Here is a 19,358-nt window from a genome sequence, read left to right on the forward strand (position 1 = left end):
TTCTAAAGTATTTCCACAAAACATCCTGCAAACTTTTAAAAGTCTTGTTCCAGCTTGTTTTGAGACAGATTTTCTTTCATATTGCGAACTGAACTGACGCTGCCTCCCGGGCAGACGACGCACCACAGATGCAAAACCCCCGCCTGGTTGTTGTGGTGTGATGAGATGTTTACTGTTCAGGTTCTCCCCTCTGCTATTTTTAGTTTTAAAAATAAAAACCCTCCGGGGTAAAACTCAGTTTAGATTCATGTTGACTGGTGTCCAAAACTCTCCATTAACACACACGGCGCCAAAACCTGCTGCTCAGCACATCTCTGAGCCCCCCCACCCCCCCTTCATGAGAGGCCAAAACAAACCCAGAGCGGACATGAGCCCGCCGCTGTGGCAACAAACAGAGGAGGGATCAACAACAGTGGTCAAGAAGACGTGCCAGTGTTGGAGACAATCTCAGCTGCTTTATTTACGGGAAGAGCTGCAAAACACACAACCTGACGCCGCTAACTAATAAAAATATGCCCGAGAGAGTGGTGCAGAACCCAAATTTCTGCAACCGGGCAGCCGATTTCCTCTGAGGGTTGTTTGTCTTTTGCTTTTACTGCAGATGGACTCAGAGAAAAGCTGCCCGTGAAGCCATATTTAGTAGTGCAGCTGTAACAACTGTAACTGGAGCCGAGCACAAGTTGTAAAAGACTTTGCACTTTCCTGCACTGTGATATCCGGTCCCTCCAGGAATTCACACCCTTTCTATGCAGTTAGGACTGTGTGATTTGATACGGGAAGAACTCACAGGGGTTGCTTCAATTAGCAGTATTCACATCACATTAGAATCAGAACTTCTTGGAGGGCTCGCTCCGATCCAGCGCCATTTCTCTCTCCGACTGACCTTTATTGTCGATGAGGAACGTGTACGAAGCCAGCGAGTCCTGATAATACGTGACATCTTCCAAAATGTAAGCAAGGTTGACGTCCACCCCGACCACGCCCAGCAGCAGGTTACCAAAGTAACACGGCCGGCTCACGGTCATGATGAATCCTGGAATCAGAGCAGGTGTGGATATTTGATCAGCTCAGGTTAAGTAAGGGAGGTTTCACTTAAACTCACTAAATTGGTGGCTCAACTAGCGTTAGCATCTCCCAGCCTGTACGCAGAGCACTCACCGTCGCCCATGGGGTCAGTATATGGCAGGCTGAAGCGGGCCAGATCGATCATGCGGTTGGGCAGGTTAATGTAGAAGCGTCCCACCGTGGTCTCCAGGTTGCTGAGCTGGTTAAGCACCATCATGCCTCCCTTCACCACGGGCATCATGGAAGCCCCCGACGAACCCGACAAGGACGCCACAGACGAGCAGTCTCTGTCGGACGAGCGGTCGACCCCGTATTTCACCGAATTCTGCTCCGCCAGATCCCTCAGGAAGGCCAACTCCTTCAGACCGGTGACCCCCTCTGGAGGTAAGTGGGGAGAAATTAAAATTAGGATACTGATGAGTTTGAATGAGGAAAATTGGTTTTATCAAACGGGGTTGGGAAAGGTCCTGTTGAACGACAGAAAAGAGGCAGGAAGAGTGGGAGGAGCACAAAAAGATCAATTCTTTTGCAAAAACAGGACACGACTTTTCCTCTACCTAGACCTGAATTTAACCATCGCTAATCAAAGACTATACTCTCAGATACACGGCGGACTTCTGGCGTCAGCGGCAGATGCTTCCTAATCCAGGTCATGCCTTGTAAACCCGCGTCGTTCTGACTTTTATAAGCACGATCCCAATGATCTGCCAAAGACAAACGTCATCTGAGACAGTTTAGGGGGTCGAGGCACAAATAAACCCTTCATCCCATCAAAGAAAATATGCCGCTGAGACGTTAATGCGCATTTGCACAGCAGATACGGCGACTCGTAGGAGAACGGATAACTACGGCTATCGCAGCTGTCACCTGGAGCGTTTGGCATCTCGCGACGTGAGGAGAGGTTAGAGGCGGAGGGTGTCTGCCAGTATACAGTAACTGGCTGGATTACACCGCAATCCCCCTTTAAAGCCACAGATCTGCTCTGCTCGCCATCTCGGTGTGAGGCCGCACACGTCGTCATGGGCGACAACGTCAAGTGTTGATGGCAGAATCCGTCTCATTAATTAACCCGAGGAGTAAATATCCCGAAAGGATCCAGACGATTGATGCAAAACCACCATGAAGAACTGGAATACTACATATATGGCTGAATAATATGTATAATTTATATGTGCAAGCAAAACAATTTATATAACTGAATAAAATAGCATCGACACAAACAGCTGTGTGCAACAGCAGCAGGAAGAAAACAAACGTTTTTTTCTGAATATGCAATGCAAATAAACTCAAAGGTTGATAGATTTCTGCATCCTTTTCATCATGAACCTCTTTTAAGCAGCCAAGGTCCTCTGTCAGTCTCACACGCGCACACACACGCGCGCAAACACACACTCACAAGGGGAAAGCAGCCTTTGAAGTCGTGCTCTCTCTCGTCTTTTAGATGTACCTCATTTCCATTTTCAGACACAAAAAAATAATTTGTAATAATGGTGGACTAATGCATGTGAGACTATGTGTGCCTGTGTGTGTGTGCTTGTATATGGAGGAGGTTAAAGATGCAGATAGATGGACAAGGACAGCACAAAAACAGACAACACGGGCTGGAAAAAGGAGGGAAAAAAGATCCTTTGAGGTTTCAGAGCACCTCTCTAACCCAAAGTCTTCTCTTCCAGACACACAAAAGGAAGCGCCGCAGCAGAAATAATAATCATTTTGATGTTTAAGTTCAAACATTCATCAAGTGCTCCTAAAGTGTGTGGCAGATGGGGGCAAATAGAAATTTGGGGGGGGGGGATGTACCATTCATGAGAGCGTAGGTGAGGATCATGACGGAGTTGTTGAGATGCCGGTTCTCCTCTCTGACCACGCTGAGCGTCGCCCTCTTCTCCTGCTCTGAAGACTCTCTGGAGGTGACGCCCGACGACAGGTAGATGATCACCATGTCGGTGGCTGAAAGACAACGCTCGCCTTCAGCTCCCCAAATCCATGACAGAACCATCCGCTGTTTAGAATTTCCTTACTGGCGCTCTGTTTGGAGAGACTGCTGGTGTTCCGGAGCAGCTGGAAGGCCTTCTGGAACCCCGTGGCGTGCTGCGTGGCTCCATCCGAGGCTTTGATGTTGGAGATGAAGGTGGTCATTTTCCTCTTGGTCTCGCTGGTGGCCGGGGAGAGCAGACTCTTGTAGCACTGGTCCAGAGAACAGGAGCGGACCGCATCTGCCACCGACAGGACCGAGACCTGCGGGAGGAGGAGCAGGAGCGACACCATTACATCCATGGCGTCCTCATCTCCCCTGATGTGGGGGGAAAAAGGCCGCCGCCCCCACGACAAACCTTGTCGTGCTCATCTATGGCGTTAAGGATGATCAGAGCCGAGTCTCGGGCAATCTGAAGCTGGGTGTCGGTCACAGACGCTCCGTGATCCACCATCACCACGATGTGTTTGGACTGAGGACGCACGGCTGACACGTACACGGGCCTGCAGGCACAAACAAGCGTCATCAACAGGCCTTCAAACACTACAGATCCTTTCAAGTCTTCACCTAGATCTGTCTCAGCCATTTTGTCTTTTTCTTAACCTTTTCTCTGGCTTTTCTCTTCACTCGGCTCCACTTTTCCTCAGAGACCCCCCCCCCCTTTACTGTTAGTTTTGGCAGTTGCTCGACATTTTCTTCACGTCACGCTGTCATTGCTGTTATCCAGCTAAAGCCGTGTACAGAATTCCCGCTATAGGAATCCTACAAAAGGCCTTTTCTTTTTCCCAACAGCTTTTAGTGTCTTTTACCGTCAGTCGGGGCATAAAAGTGCATAATATTTACTTTATAGATACCTCAGAAAAGAAAAACAGTGACATCATTGAACAGGACTGAGCTCACTCTTGGCCTGGTGCTGCCTTCTATACTTTATATATGTCTTAATGCAGATGTGCAGTGTGATCAGAGGGACCGTCTGGTCTTTCTGGACATGGAGACAAAGGAGTAAATAAAGAAATGGAAATGTTTCCAGTGGCTATACGCCAATTTGAACATAAAGTAGAAAGAAGTGACAAATTGTCGAGGCTAGACAAGAATCCAAATAGACTCCAGAGACAGCGATGCCTTTTCGCCGCGGTCACGAAAAGAAAATAAATAAACCCGGCAACACTGGAGGTGTAAAATTCCAAGCGGCTTCGTCCGTACGGAGCCGCATTCCTGCCAAGGGCACGTGTGGATGGGGCGTGTGAGGGCAGCAGGGATGAAGGAGAGGAGTGGGGGAGGAGGAGGACACTTTACAGTAACTAGCCTGTTGGCTAGCTTTAGGCTAAGTCCTCATTTCATATTGAATTAAACCTTAAACTGGACTCCTAATCCTAACGTGGGCAGAGAACGTGTCGTTACCTGCTGCGGTGCTCGTACGTTCCCTTACACTGGAACTTGTGGGCCGGGAAGACCGTAAAGATGCCCTCTTCAGAGCTGAAGTACTGCCACTTTATTCCTGGGTTGGACTTCAGATTGTCTGCCAGAACTGCAGAGAAGAAAGGGCGCAACACGTTAAAAATCAGGGATGAGTAGCAGCGGAATGTGGAGAGAACAACAAGGAGCAGACAAACAGGGGGGAAACCTGAGAAAGGAGGACCAAGGAAGGGTGAAGACCCTTCCTATATATTCCATAGGCAGATATTGAAACCAGCTGACTGGCTTCCATGACCAATATCTGCCGCCACATCCATCCACTCACACAGCACTTGTCTAAACTGGAAGGGGTATTTCCAGCAGGACCTCTGACAGGTTTCCAACTGTGGGCTGCTGCAAGTGAAAGCAGAACCTTAAAGAATGAAAAACGAAGAGCTCTGGAACATTCGTCATCGTGGCCGACTGGACCGCTTCCAGCGAGAACTGGGAAGAAGCACTGTACGCAAAGCCGCATGATTGGAACCTGCACACAGAAGGAGGTAGGCCTCGGGCCAAAGAGGGACGGGACCATCGCGTAAACTTGGATCGTTCTTCCTTTTCACCGCAATCAGCAGCAACAGTGTGATAACAGCAGCCTGCAAAACTAACCGAGAAGACAAAGGAGGAGGCGAAAGTTCGGAACCCTTCCTTCACTCATGTCCGGGGTCTGGAGGGAAGGCTGGAATAACAGCAACACAGGCGCTGCAGGAACAACAAACCCAAGTAGGCCTGTTTGCTCAACACCAACAGATTTTTCTTTCATAAGGTCATCGAGTCTCAAAGCCAGCGACTTCCTTTTTCTGTTCACTGCAACACAAGACGGCCTCCCACAAGAAGGACCGACGTGGAGGGGCAGAAATACAAACGTGAACTATGGATGTGGCACCAGGAAGAGGGAGAAGAAGCCCTAAGTTGTGGAAATGAAGCCAGGATTTACATTTCTGCTTTGCTATCTGCTGAATATGCCAAAGCCCGTTCTTCTACAGAGCCGTGCCTCGAGAGTCCTGCTGGCTTGGGACTACACGCTTGTGAAGAGTGGGTTTTAACGTTTCCCAGGTCGTAATATCAACTAACGAGGGAGTCCAGGAGTGGAAGGCGTCAACTGCACATCGTTTACATCTCCTTCCACCATCACCGCTCCGTTGCTCCATCTGTCTGTGAGGATCACGTAAACAGGAACAACTCAGGCGACTTGAGGGAGAAGAAGGGCTCTATACACACGTCAACTACAATACTCCCCTCCGCCACACATGTTTACGTTTCCCCCTCAAACAAATGGACACGTCAAGAACTGGCACCCGAAAGAACCCCATTTCCTCCAAGTAGACCCTGGCTGGTTATTCCTTCAGTACATTTTTACCTAAACATCCAGGTCGTGCGTCTCCATTCAGGCCGATGTCTGTTTTACGCTGTACAACGTCCCTGAACGCATCACGCCTCGCGACCCAAGGTCGAGTTTCAATCGCTATAACACCTTCAAAACGGTGTTTTCGGTTACGTCCTCGGGTGATTCCACATCTTTAAATTGCTCCAAAAAGCTGAAGGGGACGAGGCACAGATGAGGAGAGGCGAGGGAAGTCCTCCAACCGTCACCGCACCTCAATACCTCCATTTGGAGCAGCTCTCCTCTCTTCTTTACTAACCCTTCATTCATTATTCTCTCCCTCCATCGTCCATCACACTCTCCACTCCTCCCTCCCTCCCACCCACTTGTCCCACCGAAACAGCTTGTTTAGACTGGCCCGAGACAAATGGGAGAGAATGAATACGCTGGGAAATCGCAGGTCAAGGAGGGCCGAGTGTGCGGGACGGGGAGATGGGAGCGGAGGGGGGGGGGCCGGTTTGTGAGCGAAATAAAATTCAACACAATGTTTTATGAATGGAAGTCATTTTGAAAGGTTTACAGAGAGAAGAGCACGTTGCCTTGGTAACGGAGTAATGGGAGGACAATCAAAGGGGTTGGAAGGAGAACAGGAACTTCACTGTCGACGAAGAGCGCGGGCCAATTAATGTAAAATACGCACGATAAAGAGGAAAAGTGTCCTCTGAACACATACGTAAGCCAAATACAAACAAAAATACAGTAAAAACAGTCAAAGAGAGGAGAAATAAGCCCTTAATGATGCGTTTCACTGGGGGCTTGTGCACATCTCAGAGCAGGACGTTCTTCTGAGATTACAACATCCATTAATAATTCAGCCTGCAATCACGCTTTAAAGTCTAAACTTGCCTTGTTTTATTGGTTCATATGATTTATGCTTTCTTCTGCTCTACAATCTGGCACGAAATGTGACTGTTATATATTCACACGTGGTTTCCACAGCAAATATCGAGGGACGAGGGTTCGTCTTTGGCTCGTAAAGCTCACAGAAATGATTCGTTTCTTTCTCCCAAAAGCAAATTCCTGAAGGGAATTACAGCTTTTACAATGTGCGACTGAAAAAAGAGAGTTTCTGCGGGAAATTCACTGAAAGCGGTGCATTATTCTGGGAAATGGAGCCTGTGAGAGGAACAAAAGCTTCGCATCAAGAGGCCAGCAATGGCAGCCGGACAGGAAATCACAGCAGGGGAAAGTTGGACTTTATTCCAGATAAGGCTGTTTTCTCTCTAATCAAACACAGGCCGACTTCTGCGGCAGGGGAACGCGTCATATTCAGGTGGTAGTGATGAAGGATGTGCCTGAGAAATGCATTATGGGAGAGATGGGAACAATAAAGAGCTGTCACTGAAGCACCCTGAATGCACCAGTGGACAGACATTAAAGAAGAGCACAGTAAAACATAGTGAACACATATCAGGAGGGGGGAAAAAAAGAGGAAAAGGAAGTAAAAGCAAGCTGGTTTGTGCCACAAACCTGAGTTGAGATCCCGTCCGGGGTTGAAAGCTCGGCTGCTGACGGTGGGGGAGAGTCTGTCGCAGCAGATGGTCTTGGAGACGTTGGCGTTGAAGTTCCCATCAAACCTAAACGCAGACAGACAGGCAACGTTTGAGGGGTTGATGGACCAAAAACATATATGAGTAAACAGGAAACGATGGATTAGCAGGGTGGGAACAGAGTGGGGGGGGGGGGGGGTGCTGAATGCTCAATCAGGTCAGCTATGGAGGAGCTTAAGGGCCAAAAATAATCACCTTATCTTAAACAGTTTTCATCTTAAAAGGTGGTCAGACACATGTTTATCCTCGAGCTTTTGATCCTTCCCTTCCTCCGAGTGGCCCCGCCCCATCACACACACACCTTCATGAGCACACAAACACACACGCAGACACACACACCCCCCGCTCGTGGCGCTGGCGCTGGGCCGGCTGTGATTGACAGGTGCTCTGATGTACAGGCTGCGTTTGAACTCCATTCACTCCCGGTCCCACAAGGCTAAAGTCATTACCATTCTCCTTCAGCACGCTCTGCATACAAGCGCTGGGCAGCACGCGCGGCACAATGAGCGCCAGATAAAAAATACATTTGCAGCCGCTTTGAATTTCACATCAAAAACCGTAGGAGCTTATGAGAGCAGGGGAGGGGGGGCGGAGGCTGATCGGACATCTTAATGGGCGCCTGAAAATATAGACTCAGCAGACGGATGCAGCAAAACAACCACCGGCTGGATTTACATAAGGAACAGCGGCAAATCCTCCAAAACGAATGCATTTAAACGATTCCTCTTCTGAATATGTGCGTTATTAATAATGCATTGTCGCATTTGATTACCATAACTGCCAAATGGGACCTTTGTCTCTGCAGTGATTAAAAGACAAATGTTGAAAACTATACGGCAGCGCTATCATTAGCATCGTTCAAATCGACTCGCTTCGACCTGAACCAGGCAGACGCACACATTTTTTGGACGCCGCGCAAACAAAGCCGCTCCTGCTGGTGCTAGCTAGCACACACTGGTGAGAAAAGCCAAACCCGCAATAGCAGAACGAGCTATCGCGCATCTCTGAAGACGCCCGGCGAGTACAATGACTCTGAAGGGGCTTGCTGTGGTGCAGGCTTCAATGGACGGAGGACCCCCCCCAGAGAAGAGCAGCAGCTACGGCAGGAAACATGCTAGTGGGAACTGAGAAGAGCTTAAAGACGACTCGGGAATGACTGAATTCTGTATCCGTGTCCTGAAGATGTGTCAAACAGGATCATATTTCATGCACAGATTCATTAGATGCAGTAAGAAAACACGGGCACCATTTAATACGGTCTCAGCTGTGAGTGTTGGGTCCACATCGAAGAGCTCAGCGGTCCTGGAGTATTGGGAAGAAGGTCGACCATTGGATGCATAATCAACCGACTGGAGGAGAGAGGAAACACTAGCAGGATGGGAGGAAGCAGGAAGGAGCAATAGAGGAAAGATGGAAGGAAAAAGAAGGAATGAGGAGGCAGATGTAGGTAAAGGCGGCTAAGAGAGGGAAAACAGATTTAAGCCCCGCTCAAGTTCTCTGAAGGTCTCCTGGTATTTTCCCGTCTCCTCAGAGGTCATTAACCACAACATTGGGTTAATGTGGAGCTCCTGGTTCTGCTCCGCACACACACACACACACACACACACACTTGCTCTGGTCTGGACCTCTTCCAGGGGCTCAGACGGTGAGAATCGCTCCTACGAAAGGGGAGCTCCAAAGTAGCCCAACAGCGTCGACGCTGTTAGGAATTCTGGAATACTGACCCTCGTATGATACAACTGTACAGCGGCGTTGGAGCTAAATGTGCTAAAATGGAAAATATCGTTCTTCTGACACAAAAGAAATGAAAGTGAGGGTGAGGCGGGTGTTTTTGTTCCCACTCGGAACAACTCTGGATCACATGAATAACATTTTCCTAGCGCGCGCCATTTACAGGTTGTCTCTTCTTGAACTGTGACACCATTAAACTCCATCTGTGTTGCTCCAAAGCACACTTGGCACTTTTTTTTTTTTTCCAAATCGGAGACGGTGGAACTGTTAAAATGAGCACCTGGAGAGCATGTTAAAAATATTACGCTACTCTCACAGAGGCGCACGCTTTTGAGCTGCGACCCACATTTATTGGCTATTTCTGGGTACAGGCTGCCATTGAGACAGACTGGTGATTAAAGCATACCAGTGGGCACTAAGCGCTGCCCCCGGTGGCCTCTGAGTGAATGATAGCCTGTTAGCCTGACACCTAGCAGACATGGACACCCTGTGAATCATCTGATCCCCCTTTAAACCGGCTGACCTGACCGAGACCCTGACGAGCAGCTGATGCTAGAGACGAATAAAGGACGTCCGGAAGCGGCCTCCAGTCTGCTGAACTTCAGATTTGGGTGGATAATTTGCCCAACTTCTCTGTCTGTCATTCCCATTTACTTAACGACTGTAAATCATCGTGTCTGCACCAAAGCTAAAAGTTGTGCAATAAGTCAATATTGGCCAAACTAAGCAGCCTATAAAGGAGGAATGGGCAATAATCACTTTCTTAGCATTCAAAAGCGGGTTCTCTTTATTTTTAGACACAAAGTCGTGAAAATCTCCACCCCTGCTGACGCACAGCGATGCCTCCTCATCTTCTCTGATGAACAATTATTAGGAAAACAGATCCGATTATTCTGCTCGGTGCTGCTGATGTCACGATCCCACATGAAACACTGAATAAGGGGGGGGGGGGAAGCAATAGCGCCGTGCGGTTTCCGTCCCCTGAGGATGATTCTTTGAAGTTCAGAGATCTGTCAGAGCCATCTTGGGTTTGGTATGTCCTCCCCCACCACCGACACGTTTCATTCCCCCCGAATCATCGACTCTTCTCTTCACGCCTAATCCGCTTTCACCCGTGAGCAACGTCTGCACCAAACGTTCCTTTTGCTGCAAATCGAAGCCCCGTTCGGGCGACCGAGGAGCATAAACAACTGTTGAGCGAGTCGCGTGTGAAATATGTCACGTGCACTATTCTGGTCGGGTGACCTTGACACAGCCCCCGCATCCTGTGAAGTCTGCGGCGTGAAGAGCTTCAGAGGACATCGACCGCTCGCGAGGGCTGATAAAGAGGGAGGCAGAAATGGAGAGAAGAGGGGGACGAGTACAGACAGCTGCGGCACTGTAGATTAGAACTGAAAGCTGCCCCCCCCCCCCCACCCCGAGTTCTGCTTCGACACCCACTGGACACAATGACTGGCTCAAAAATCACATGTATTTACGCGCCGCTGACTTGCACCAATATATCGGCAAGCATCAGTTCTAAATGCTAAGCTAGCTAACAGGAACGCAGCTAATTGCTTTTATTGTGATAATATTGTCATTTTCTTAATCAACCCACTGATCAATCACATCTCTGCGCTCGTTAAACACTCCTGCAGCGACATTATTGATGCGTATGTGTATGTATGGGAGAAGACTCACTCCATCATGGACGCAGGGATGAAGCAGCAGTCCTGGATGGCGGTGAGCGGAGAGGTGAGGTGAGCCGTGTACGAGGCCTCCACCACCTGTTTGTTCCGGTTCACCACGTCCAGGTAGCGGTTGAACTTTTCCCGAATCTTCTTGGCCAGCTGCATAAACACAGAAGCACAGACGGGGCGGGTGGATGAGTAATCTGGCGAAAGAATAACCAGGAAACACTTTCCCATTTCCCAGGATGGATGCAGCGTTTAGACTCAAGGAATCTTTAGGAACTAATATGGGACTGTTGGTAATGTCTTGACAGCTTCTTCACTAGTTACCAACAGAGTCTACCAACATCCCCTCCTCCTATTATTCAATTTCCCCACGGGGATGAATAAAGTACATCTTAATCTTAATCCTGTCTAAAAATCTAAATTCATATCGAATCTTTAATCCTCTAATGCAATTTTCAGGTTTCTGAATAATTTATAGCGGTACTATCGTTTGCAATGTTAATGAATGGCGTTAACGTTAGCGCTAGCTTGGCACAGCAACACTTCGGCACAATTTTAGCCATATTCAAACCTCCTAGGAGGATAAAATAACCACTTTTAGACCAAAACAAGGCAACTACTTTGTTCCACAGCTGAGACTGTCCGTACGTCCCTGGTCTGGTTGAGCACACATTGCTCTTTCAAATGAGGGTTTTGGCTCTTTTGGGGTAACTAATAAGCAGCTCTGCGGCAGCCTCCTGGGGGGGGCGCTAATAAGCAGCACACACCCGGCTCTCCGCAGCAGGTTCCAGCTTTTTCTTTCACCTTAAAGGATGTTGGTGGGGATCTGTTAGCAAGTGAAATCCACTTAATCTGAAACATCACATGTATTTAATCTGGAACAGATCTTCTTCTTAACTCAAAATCCATCCCATGATCTGATAGTTGGCTCATGACTTGTGGAATAGCACCATTGTTGTGACCTTGAGAAAACTGGAATTTACAACTTTCTGGCTTTGCTCGGGGACCAATAAATGGTGGAGAGTGGAAAAAAATTGGCCACCGACGTTAGCAACGGGGTTGTACTGACCGCTCGTGCACCACATCCAAAACACCACAAAAAGGAGCAGCATTAGCACTGAAAACACACAGCACATCACACATGGCAGCATGAGGTTCACTAGCAGCACAGAAGGGGGGGTGAGGATGGAAACCAGGAACTCCTCGGCACTCGGAACCCTCCAAACGGATCCAGGGTCTGCCGCTGCCCGTGGAAGGCCGTCCGGCGGGCGCGCTCCCGCGTCTCACACTGTGGAGTTTTGAGGTTTCCCAGTCTGCCAGAAGCGATTAGGGTGAAACCTCAACGTGCTTTAAAATACCAGAGAGGGTTAAGGGGGGGGGAGGGTGCTGGCTGAGGTTTGGACAATCAGGAAACCTGCAATTCAGACCGTGGTGCCACAGCCGTTGCTGTGAATTCCCACGTGAATTGTGAGCAGGGGTTTGAACAATTATCATAGTTTCCAGGCGGTTTCATCACTCCGGCCAAAACAGCAGGTCACACGTCACCGAAGCCACTTCCTGGTTCGTGCGTGAGCAGTGGCACGATGCTTCTGCATCCTCAGTCAGCTGCATTAATCTGTTACGTTGGTGGTGCGGCGCCTTCTCCTCTGTCGTCACCACCCGACCCAACAGCGGGTTTCACCGCTGATGTCATTCAGCCGGACGTGTTTGAACCAGAAGTGTCAGGAAAACACGAGGAAACGTCAATGACGTGAGCACAGAATCACGGGTTTCTTATTTTCGGCATCTCCGAGTCGTCAGGTCCTTGAAGGTCCTCGCTGGATGGCAGAGCCGAGGCAGGGGCCCACAAAAGGGACTGCCGATTTCTGCCGTGACGCATGTCAGAGCGAAGCGTGTTGGCAGCAATTTAAATTAGCGGGAGAGCCTGGGAGCAGCCAGCGGCATCGCTAACGCCACGAATCAGAAGGAAAAACAAGCGGAATAAATTCATGATGGAGACGCCAGCAGAGATGTGACGGCTGTCTGCAGATCTCTGAATAATAGATATCTAAAAGAGAAACTTCTCTCTTCTCTGCACGCCTCGTCTCTCCTCCCTCTCCCTCCTCGACTTTGCCTCACAATTGTTGGCGCACGTCGCCTCCCTGTCCGTCAAAAGCTCACTGCTAAAAATAACACACACCCCCAATCACCCCAGCGTGATGGAGCGGCCGTGGAGAACGTCCTCCAGTATGCCCCGTTTGGTGGTCTGGGGAGGGCAGCACAGACCTGCTAGCTAACGCTGAATTCTGTTACACACCAGGATGAGCTCATAGGTCCTATTGGGCCCTTGGGTGGTGCAGGACCATGCTCAGCCTCATGTGGCTGCCAGCAGCTTCTAGATGAAGGTAGAGATGCTTCTAACAGGTTGGCCCGCTCCCCAGAGCTGACTCCGATTAAGTGCAGCTAGAGCGGCGCCGGAGCCCGTTCAGCGATCAGGAAACCGCGTCCCATCAGGATCAGCTTCCCATCCTCAGTGGGTTCCTGATTTGGGTTTCCACTCACCTTCTGACGCCTTCCCAACGTGATTGATTAAAAACTTCCTCTGGATTATTCGCTGTCATCTGGGACGGATTCTATTTCTGAGCAGTGGGTAATCTAAAATCTTCCAGTAAAACTCAGGAGAACAGAACTGACCCGGGACCTGAACGTTGGTTCTTTAGTCTTTATTAACACACCCTGGGAGGGCTTTTCTAACCTTATAGTCCCCTCTGAATCGGCGCTGAAAGCAAATGCTTCCAGAGAGCGTGTTTAATGTAGTGAGACCTGCACAACAGGTCGGGATTATCTTCACATTTCATAAGCAGGAAGCACGGCGAGGCGTGTGCACGTGGCTTTCTGTGTCAATTAGTGAGGAAAACACATGAGATGAGGGATGTGAGTCACCAACAGTAAATACCTGCAAGGTGAGAATGGCTATATCTCTCTCTCACACACACACACACACACACACAACACACACACACACACACACACCATAATCACAGGAGATGTGCAAACATCAGCCTTTCTGTTCTTGCTGGTGGCTGTTTACCACTCTGGTGTTTACCATCGCTCTTCCAAGACCCCTTTTATGTAAGCACACACACACACACACACACACACACACACACACAAAATGTTTCAAAATACCGAACACAAATCATTTGGATGAAATTAAATCTTTCGAGCTCAAATGGCACCTCTCCTTCAAGCCTTTCATTCTCCTGCCTACACCCGTGCACGCTTCTACTGAGGAGAAGGGAGGAGAGGGTGAGACAGAGAGTGAGACAGAGAATGTGAGACAGAGAGTGAGACAGAGAATGTGAGACAGACAATGTGAGACAGAGTGAGACAGAGAATGTGACAGGAAGTGAGACAGAGAGTGTGAGACAGAGAGTGTGAGACAGAGAGTGTGAGACAGAGAGAGTGAGAGCGCACTAACAAGAAGGAAACCAGATGGGGAACCTTCAAGGCCAACGAGACAACAGCAACAGAATTTTAATAAATCTCCCTTTTCCTCTGATGGCGAGTGTTTGATTCAGCCATTAGTGAAGAGACTCCACACACACACACACGCACACACACACACAGACACACACACAGACACACAGACACAGACACACAGACACACACACACAGACACAGACACACACACACACACACACACAGACACACACACACACACACACACAGAGTCGGGGCCTTTGTTACTCACCTGCTGCACTTCCGTCTCTCCATTTGACGTCTTCTCCGTGTACACAAATGAGTTGAAAATTCTCTGTGGGGAGACAGAAAAGCAGGCAGAGATGAGAAAACATCCCGACCTGAAAACCACAACAGGATAAAACTATTTGCTTTGGCTTCCAGGGGGCAGGATAACAGCTAAAAAACACCTCCATCTGCCGGGCATGTGGCCGACGGGCGGCTGAATTAGTTCCCTCAAAACCCCCAAAACCACCCAGAAACACAATATGACACCGTTAACACTTTCTTTTTGTATTTTTATGCAAATTTGGAAGTTTGGAGATCATTTTTCTCTGCTCCGGGTCCACAGAGAGAAGACAGAGTCAGAAATCAAACAGTAAATATGTACACACCATCCACAGGTGCCTCACGGGGCCCATCTGCTCAGCCCCCCTCTGTTCTTAATTCCTGATGTACACACACTGCCAAAACACACACTTCCAGACACAGAGAGGACCGGTGTGTACGGAGTCTCGCTGCACACAAAGCTCCAAACACCTGCTTCCGTTTCCCTCGTACACCTTAACCTGCAGTTACCCAGAATGCACCACACCACAGACGCGATGTCTCCTTAACCCAGCGACTTATCTGAAGGATGTTATTTACTAAAATAACGCTTCAGTCTCTCAGTCCTGATGCAGAAAAAGAAACGTGACCTAAAAACGTTTTTTAAAAAGCTGCCAATCAGTAACAAGTCGCTAATTAACCCGCCAAGCACGGCGCTCTAAATTAAAAGCTCTCGTCTAGAAAAGCTTATTTAATCAGATGGATTCAAATTATTCATGTGTTGTACATTAAAGTCTCATTAAATATTCTTTTAACTTCACTAAAAATCAAATGTGATGACTGAAAAATAAAAAAAATAAAAACCCTAGCCTAATTAATCTAAGAGCACCATTTTAACTCAGAGCATTAATTCAGAAACTGAATAATGAATGAATTTCAGATGGTTCCTGTTATAACAGAGTTATTAACGTCCACACAACTTTACTGATGCCTCCTATTTAGACCTTTTTTTAAAGCTGAAATGAGCTTTTATCACATAGCTGTTGTCTTTTGTGAAGTTGTATATTTAATATATCTGCTTTAATTACAATAATGGCACTTTTTTAAGTAGGTTCATTACTCAAACTTATCAATTAACGACCACTCAGCAGTAACACTTTAACCACCCTGCAGGACTGGGACATCCCAGTTCTATTTCTGACACTCTCATTATCCCCAATTAGAAATTCACACATCGCAAATGATGTCATAATCATAACACCCAACCATGCTATTAATTTCAATGCCGCCATTCAGATTATTATTTTAACTCTATAATGTCGTTACCATCTATTAACCAACACCTATGACATGTAATGATGGATAAACACTAGTGATGATCATCAAAGTCTGACTAAAGCTCCAATCATGAGGAAGCACAACCGCACAATTAACCAGTCAGCTGTTAAACTCAAACCCGAGTCCGGTCCGTCCAGTGTTCCGCACCGGCACGACTCTGAGACCCAGAACTGGCAAACAGGCACAAAAGTGGAGCAGCATCTGCTTTCAAAACAAAGCTTAAAAAATGAAGCAGTACAGGAAGGAGACACGTCTCAGGCCCTTCTGAAGCCGTCCAGGAGTGCCACGTGGAGAGATAGAGATAGAGATAGAGATAGAGAGTGATAGAGAGATAGAGATAGAGAGAGAGATAGAGATAGAGAGTGATAGAGAGATAGAGATAGAGATAGAGAGAGCGATAGAGAGAGAGACAGAGAGTGATAGAGAGATAGAGAGATAGAGATAGAGAGAGAGCGATAGAGAGAGTGATAGAGAGAGAGAGCGAGAGAGAGAGAGAGCGACAGAGAGAGAGAGAGAGAGAGCAATAGAGAGAGAGAGATCGAGATCTGTTGATCAGCCACAGGTCCGCGTCCCTCCCCAGTGCCTCCAGTGTTTGTTGATGGAGCTGCTTTGCGGTTTTCACAGCTATGTAGCGACCAGCGAGGAATGCTGAGCTCTGAAACCTGAGAGGCCTGAAGCCGCCTGGGCCACTGCGGGCCCCTGGCCTCCCCTAACCCATAATCAAACACGGACAGACACGCCACACACGGACAAGTACACAACAATGATACACACACCTCTTTACTGGACAGGATTGGGAAGTTAAAAATGAAATCAAGAGCTTGTGTTGTGTCAATACAGGATGGAAGCTAAGCTGATGAGACGTGAATGAGAAGTGATTGAGAGTTTCTGGGAGGAACGTCGAGCTCCTAACTTCATAAAAATGAACTTTGTTTGGTCTCAGTTGGCCAGTGACCTGACACAACGTGCACTGTGAATTATTTGCGCTGTGCAAACACAGACATGGAAATCGGCATCTTTATACCAAGGTTTTTTATTTACCCAAGTTTTTGGGTTGTTTTTTTTTAAAGTTTGAATTCACTTTTCACTCACAAACAGAACCAAGACTACGGGGGCTCAACACTCTTCTAAACTATTGCTGCTTTGGCATAAAAATCAATTCAACGGACTAGTAAACTCAAACATTCCTGAAGGCTTAAACTGGAGTCTTTGCTGTGCGACTGCTGGTGGGTGTGAAGATACCGGCAGGTTTTCCAACAGAGCTGAAAAGAATCTCCCGTCCGCTGATCACAGAGAGCTTTGTCCCATCAGATTAGCTTGATCCAGAGTCCTGCTTCCCGGGAACGACTGAAGCTGGGAGGATGAATGACAGGAACCTTTCTAACCTGAGTTATGGTGGCATCTATCATCACATCTGTTATCTGCTCTCGTTTACAGGAAGGGAATACGACCATCTGTCGGATTCTAAAAACATTCCCATCCTCTTTTACACTGAATCGCAGCCTAAGGATGTTTATTAGTCCCAACGTTCACCCTTTATCATTTTGCCCGCCCCCCTAAATCCTGTTTGCGCCCCACAAAAGCTGCTGATTTAAATGTTTTGACTGCAGAAACTCTTCCCGTATGCTATATGGCATCTATTTAATTGGAGCTGCCTCTTCTGTTCCACCGTCAGCCCTAAATTACCCCAAGAGGCTCTTTGGCCCTAAAGAGATGCCATTGTCCTTGGAGGGGCTGCTAAAAAGAAAATAAATGCAGACAGATGATCCAGGTTCCCAGCCTTGATGCTTGACACTTGAGATTCTGACACAGCAGCAGGAAAACAGAGCGGCACATGCTGGAGGAAGAGAAAGGAGACGATGGGAACAGGAGGCCGGCGACTGGGCTCTCTGTGTAGTGGGGAATACTCCAATTAGCAATTCCAACATCTTCAAAGGCTGGAGTGGAGCTGGAATCCACGCTCATTTAGGACCAGCCCATGCGCAGACACAAATGGAGCGTTTTATAGATCGCCGATCGGTCGGCCCCAGGTTTTCACACCACGGGTGGGGCGCACTGCACAATAAAGGACATTTCTGTGAATGTTTGAGAGAAAAACAGACTGCGCTGCGTGGATGATTCGGAGCCGTTCGGCCTGAGAGATCCGTTTCCGTACAGCCGACACATAAAAGGCCGGAGCCCAGGGGAGAGCAACCGCTGCTTCCTCCATGCTGACGGTATACAACTCAGCCTTCCTTCCATCCTCTCTTCCCCTCGCTGCTTTTCCTTCAGTCCTCTCTCCATCCCACCCTGCCTCGAGCCAACTCCACGCTCATTGCACTACAAAGAGCTAGAGCCAGGGATGTGCAATTGAAACTATATCATTTACCGGTACTTTTTTCCCCTCCACGATTCACTGCCGCGTCTCCGTTCCCGGCTTTGCTCCTCTATGTCAATTTTCTACCCAAATACTACAAAGGACAATCAAAGGAGGGGCATGTGGGAACAAAGAAGGAGTCTGAAAACAATTTTTCTGACAAACACATTACAATAAACATGCTGGCAAAGAAAATTCACCTGACGTGAAGGGTGCAAATCCGGTTCAGTACCACTGACACTTTACTACACTTGCAGTAAAAATATAGAAACATACACAACAGACTTGCAATATGCAATTATTATTATACAGTTTACATGATTTCCTAGTAAACACTGATTATTAATGGGACCAGTGATGGCCACATTCTAAAAATCATAATACCTTCACCTTGCACAAGGCAAATCCCTTTAATTTCCCACAATAAAAGAGTGCAGGGAGCTGTATTAAGAAGGCAGATGTGAAAGAGGGTTGTTATTACTAAAACAGCCACAGAGGAACAAAAAAACCTGCTAACTGTGGTTCTTTTCCAGTCTGGTGGTGTAGGTCTGCTAATCAGATCACAAACCATCTGGAAAGTGCTAGTTGCTGGACTCAGATGAATGCGGGGGGGTCAAATCAATTCATTTGAGTCAGACTAATGGACAACCTGAGCCAGAGTCTCCGGAACGCTGTCCATCATAAAGACGTGTGGGCCGGCGTCATAGCTTAGTTAGCACACTTAGCTTAGTTGTGATTTGCTTTGCAACGGTTTAAATCTCTCCATTTATGTGCTGAACTACGCATGAAGAGTGGAAAAATGCAGGATTCCTGCCCATTTTACTACAGTTTCACCATGTAGTTGTCATAGTAACTTGAAATTAAACTCTAATGGATAAACCAGCCCAGTGTTCCTTTATGGAAATTGTACTGCATGGCAGCAACGACGGCTTCACAATAGCTTTTACACTGCTGCTCCAGCGCTGAATCAGATTAAACGTTAAAATCTGTGGGTTTACTATCAAAATCTCTGGTGTAAACATGTTCTGAGTAGTTGCTCTAAGTGAATAGTCCAACATTC

General features: G+C 47.8%; 1 protein-coding gene across 2 annotated transcripts in view; it reads right to left on the bottom strand.

Moving 5' to 3' along the window:
- cachd1 (cache domain containing 1) overlaps positions 1-19,358 on the bottom strand; it is a 43,545-nt gene that overhangs the window by 12,322 nt on the left and 11,865 nt on the right. Inside the window, exons 2-10 of one of the 2 annotated variants that reach the window (XM_003974404.3) lie at positions 14,570-14,632; positions 10,841-10,989; positions 7,350-7,456; positions 4,442-4,568; positions 3,399-3,543; positions 3,087-3,303; positions 2,866-3,015; positions 1,159-1,443; positions 884-1,033 (exon numbers count right to left, since the gene is read on the bottom strand). In XM_003974404.3, the coding sequence (XP_003974453.1) occupies positions 884-1,033; positions 1,159-1,443; positions 2,866-3,015; positions 3,087-3,303; positions 3,399-3,543; positions 4,442-4,568; positions 7,350-7,456; positions 10,841-10,989; positions 14,570-14,632 (1,393 nt within the window). Of the gene's footprint in view, positions 1-883; positions 1,034-1,158; positions 1,444-2,865; positions 3,016-3,086; positions 3,304-3,398; positions 3,544-4,441; positions 4,569-7,349; positions 7,457-10,840; positions 10,990-11,456; positions 11,475-14,569; positions 14,633-19,358 lie in introns of those variants that run through there. The other variant, XM_029828355.1, reaches the window with a different exon arrangement.

Source organism: Takifugu rubripes, chromosome 20 (assembly GCF_901000725.2).
Source record: "Takifugu rubripes chromosome 20, fTakRub1.2, whole genome shotgun sequence".
NCBI classification, from domain to species: Eukaryota; Metazoa; Chordata; class Actinopteri; order Tetraodontiformes; family Tetraodontidae; genus Takifugu; species Takifugu rubripes.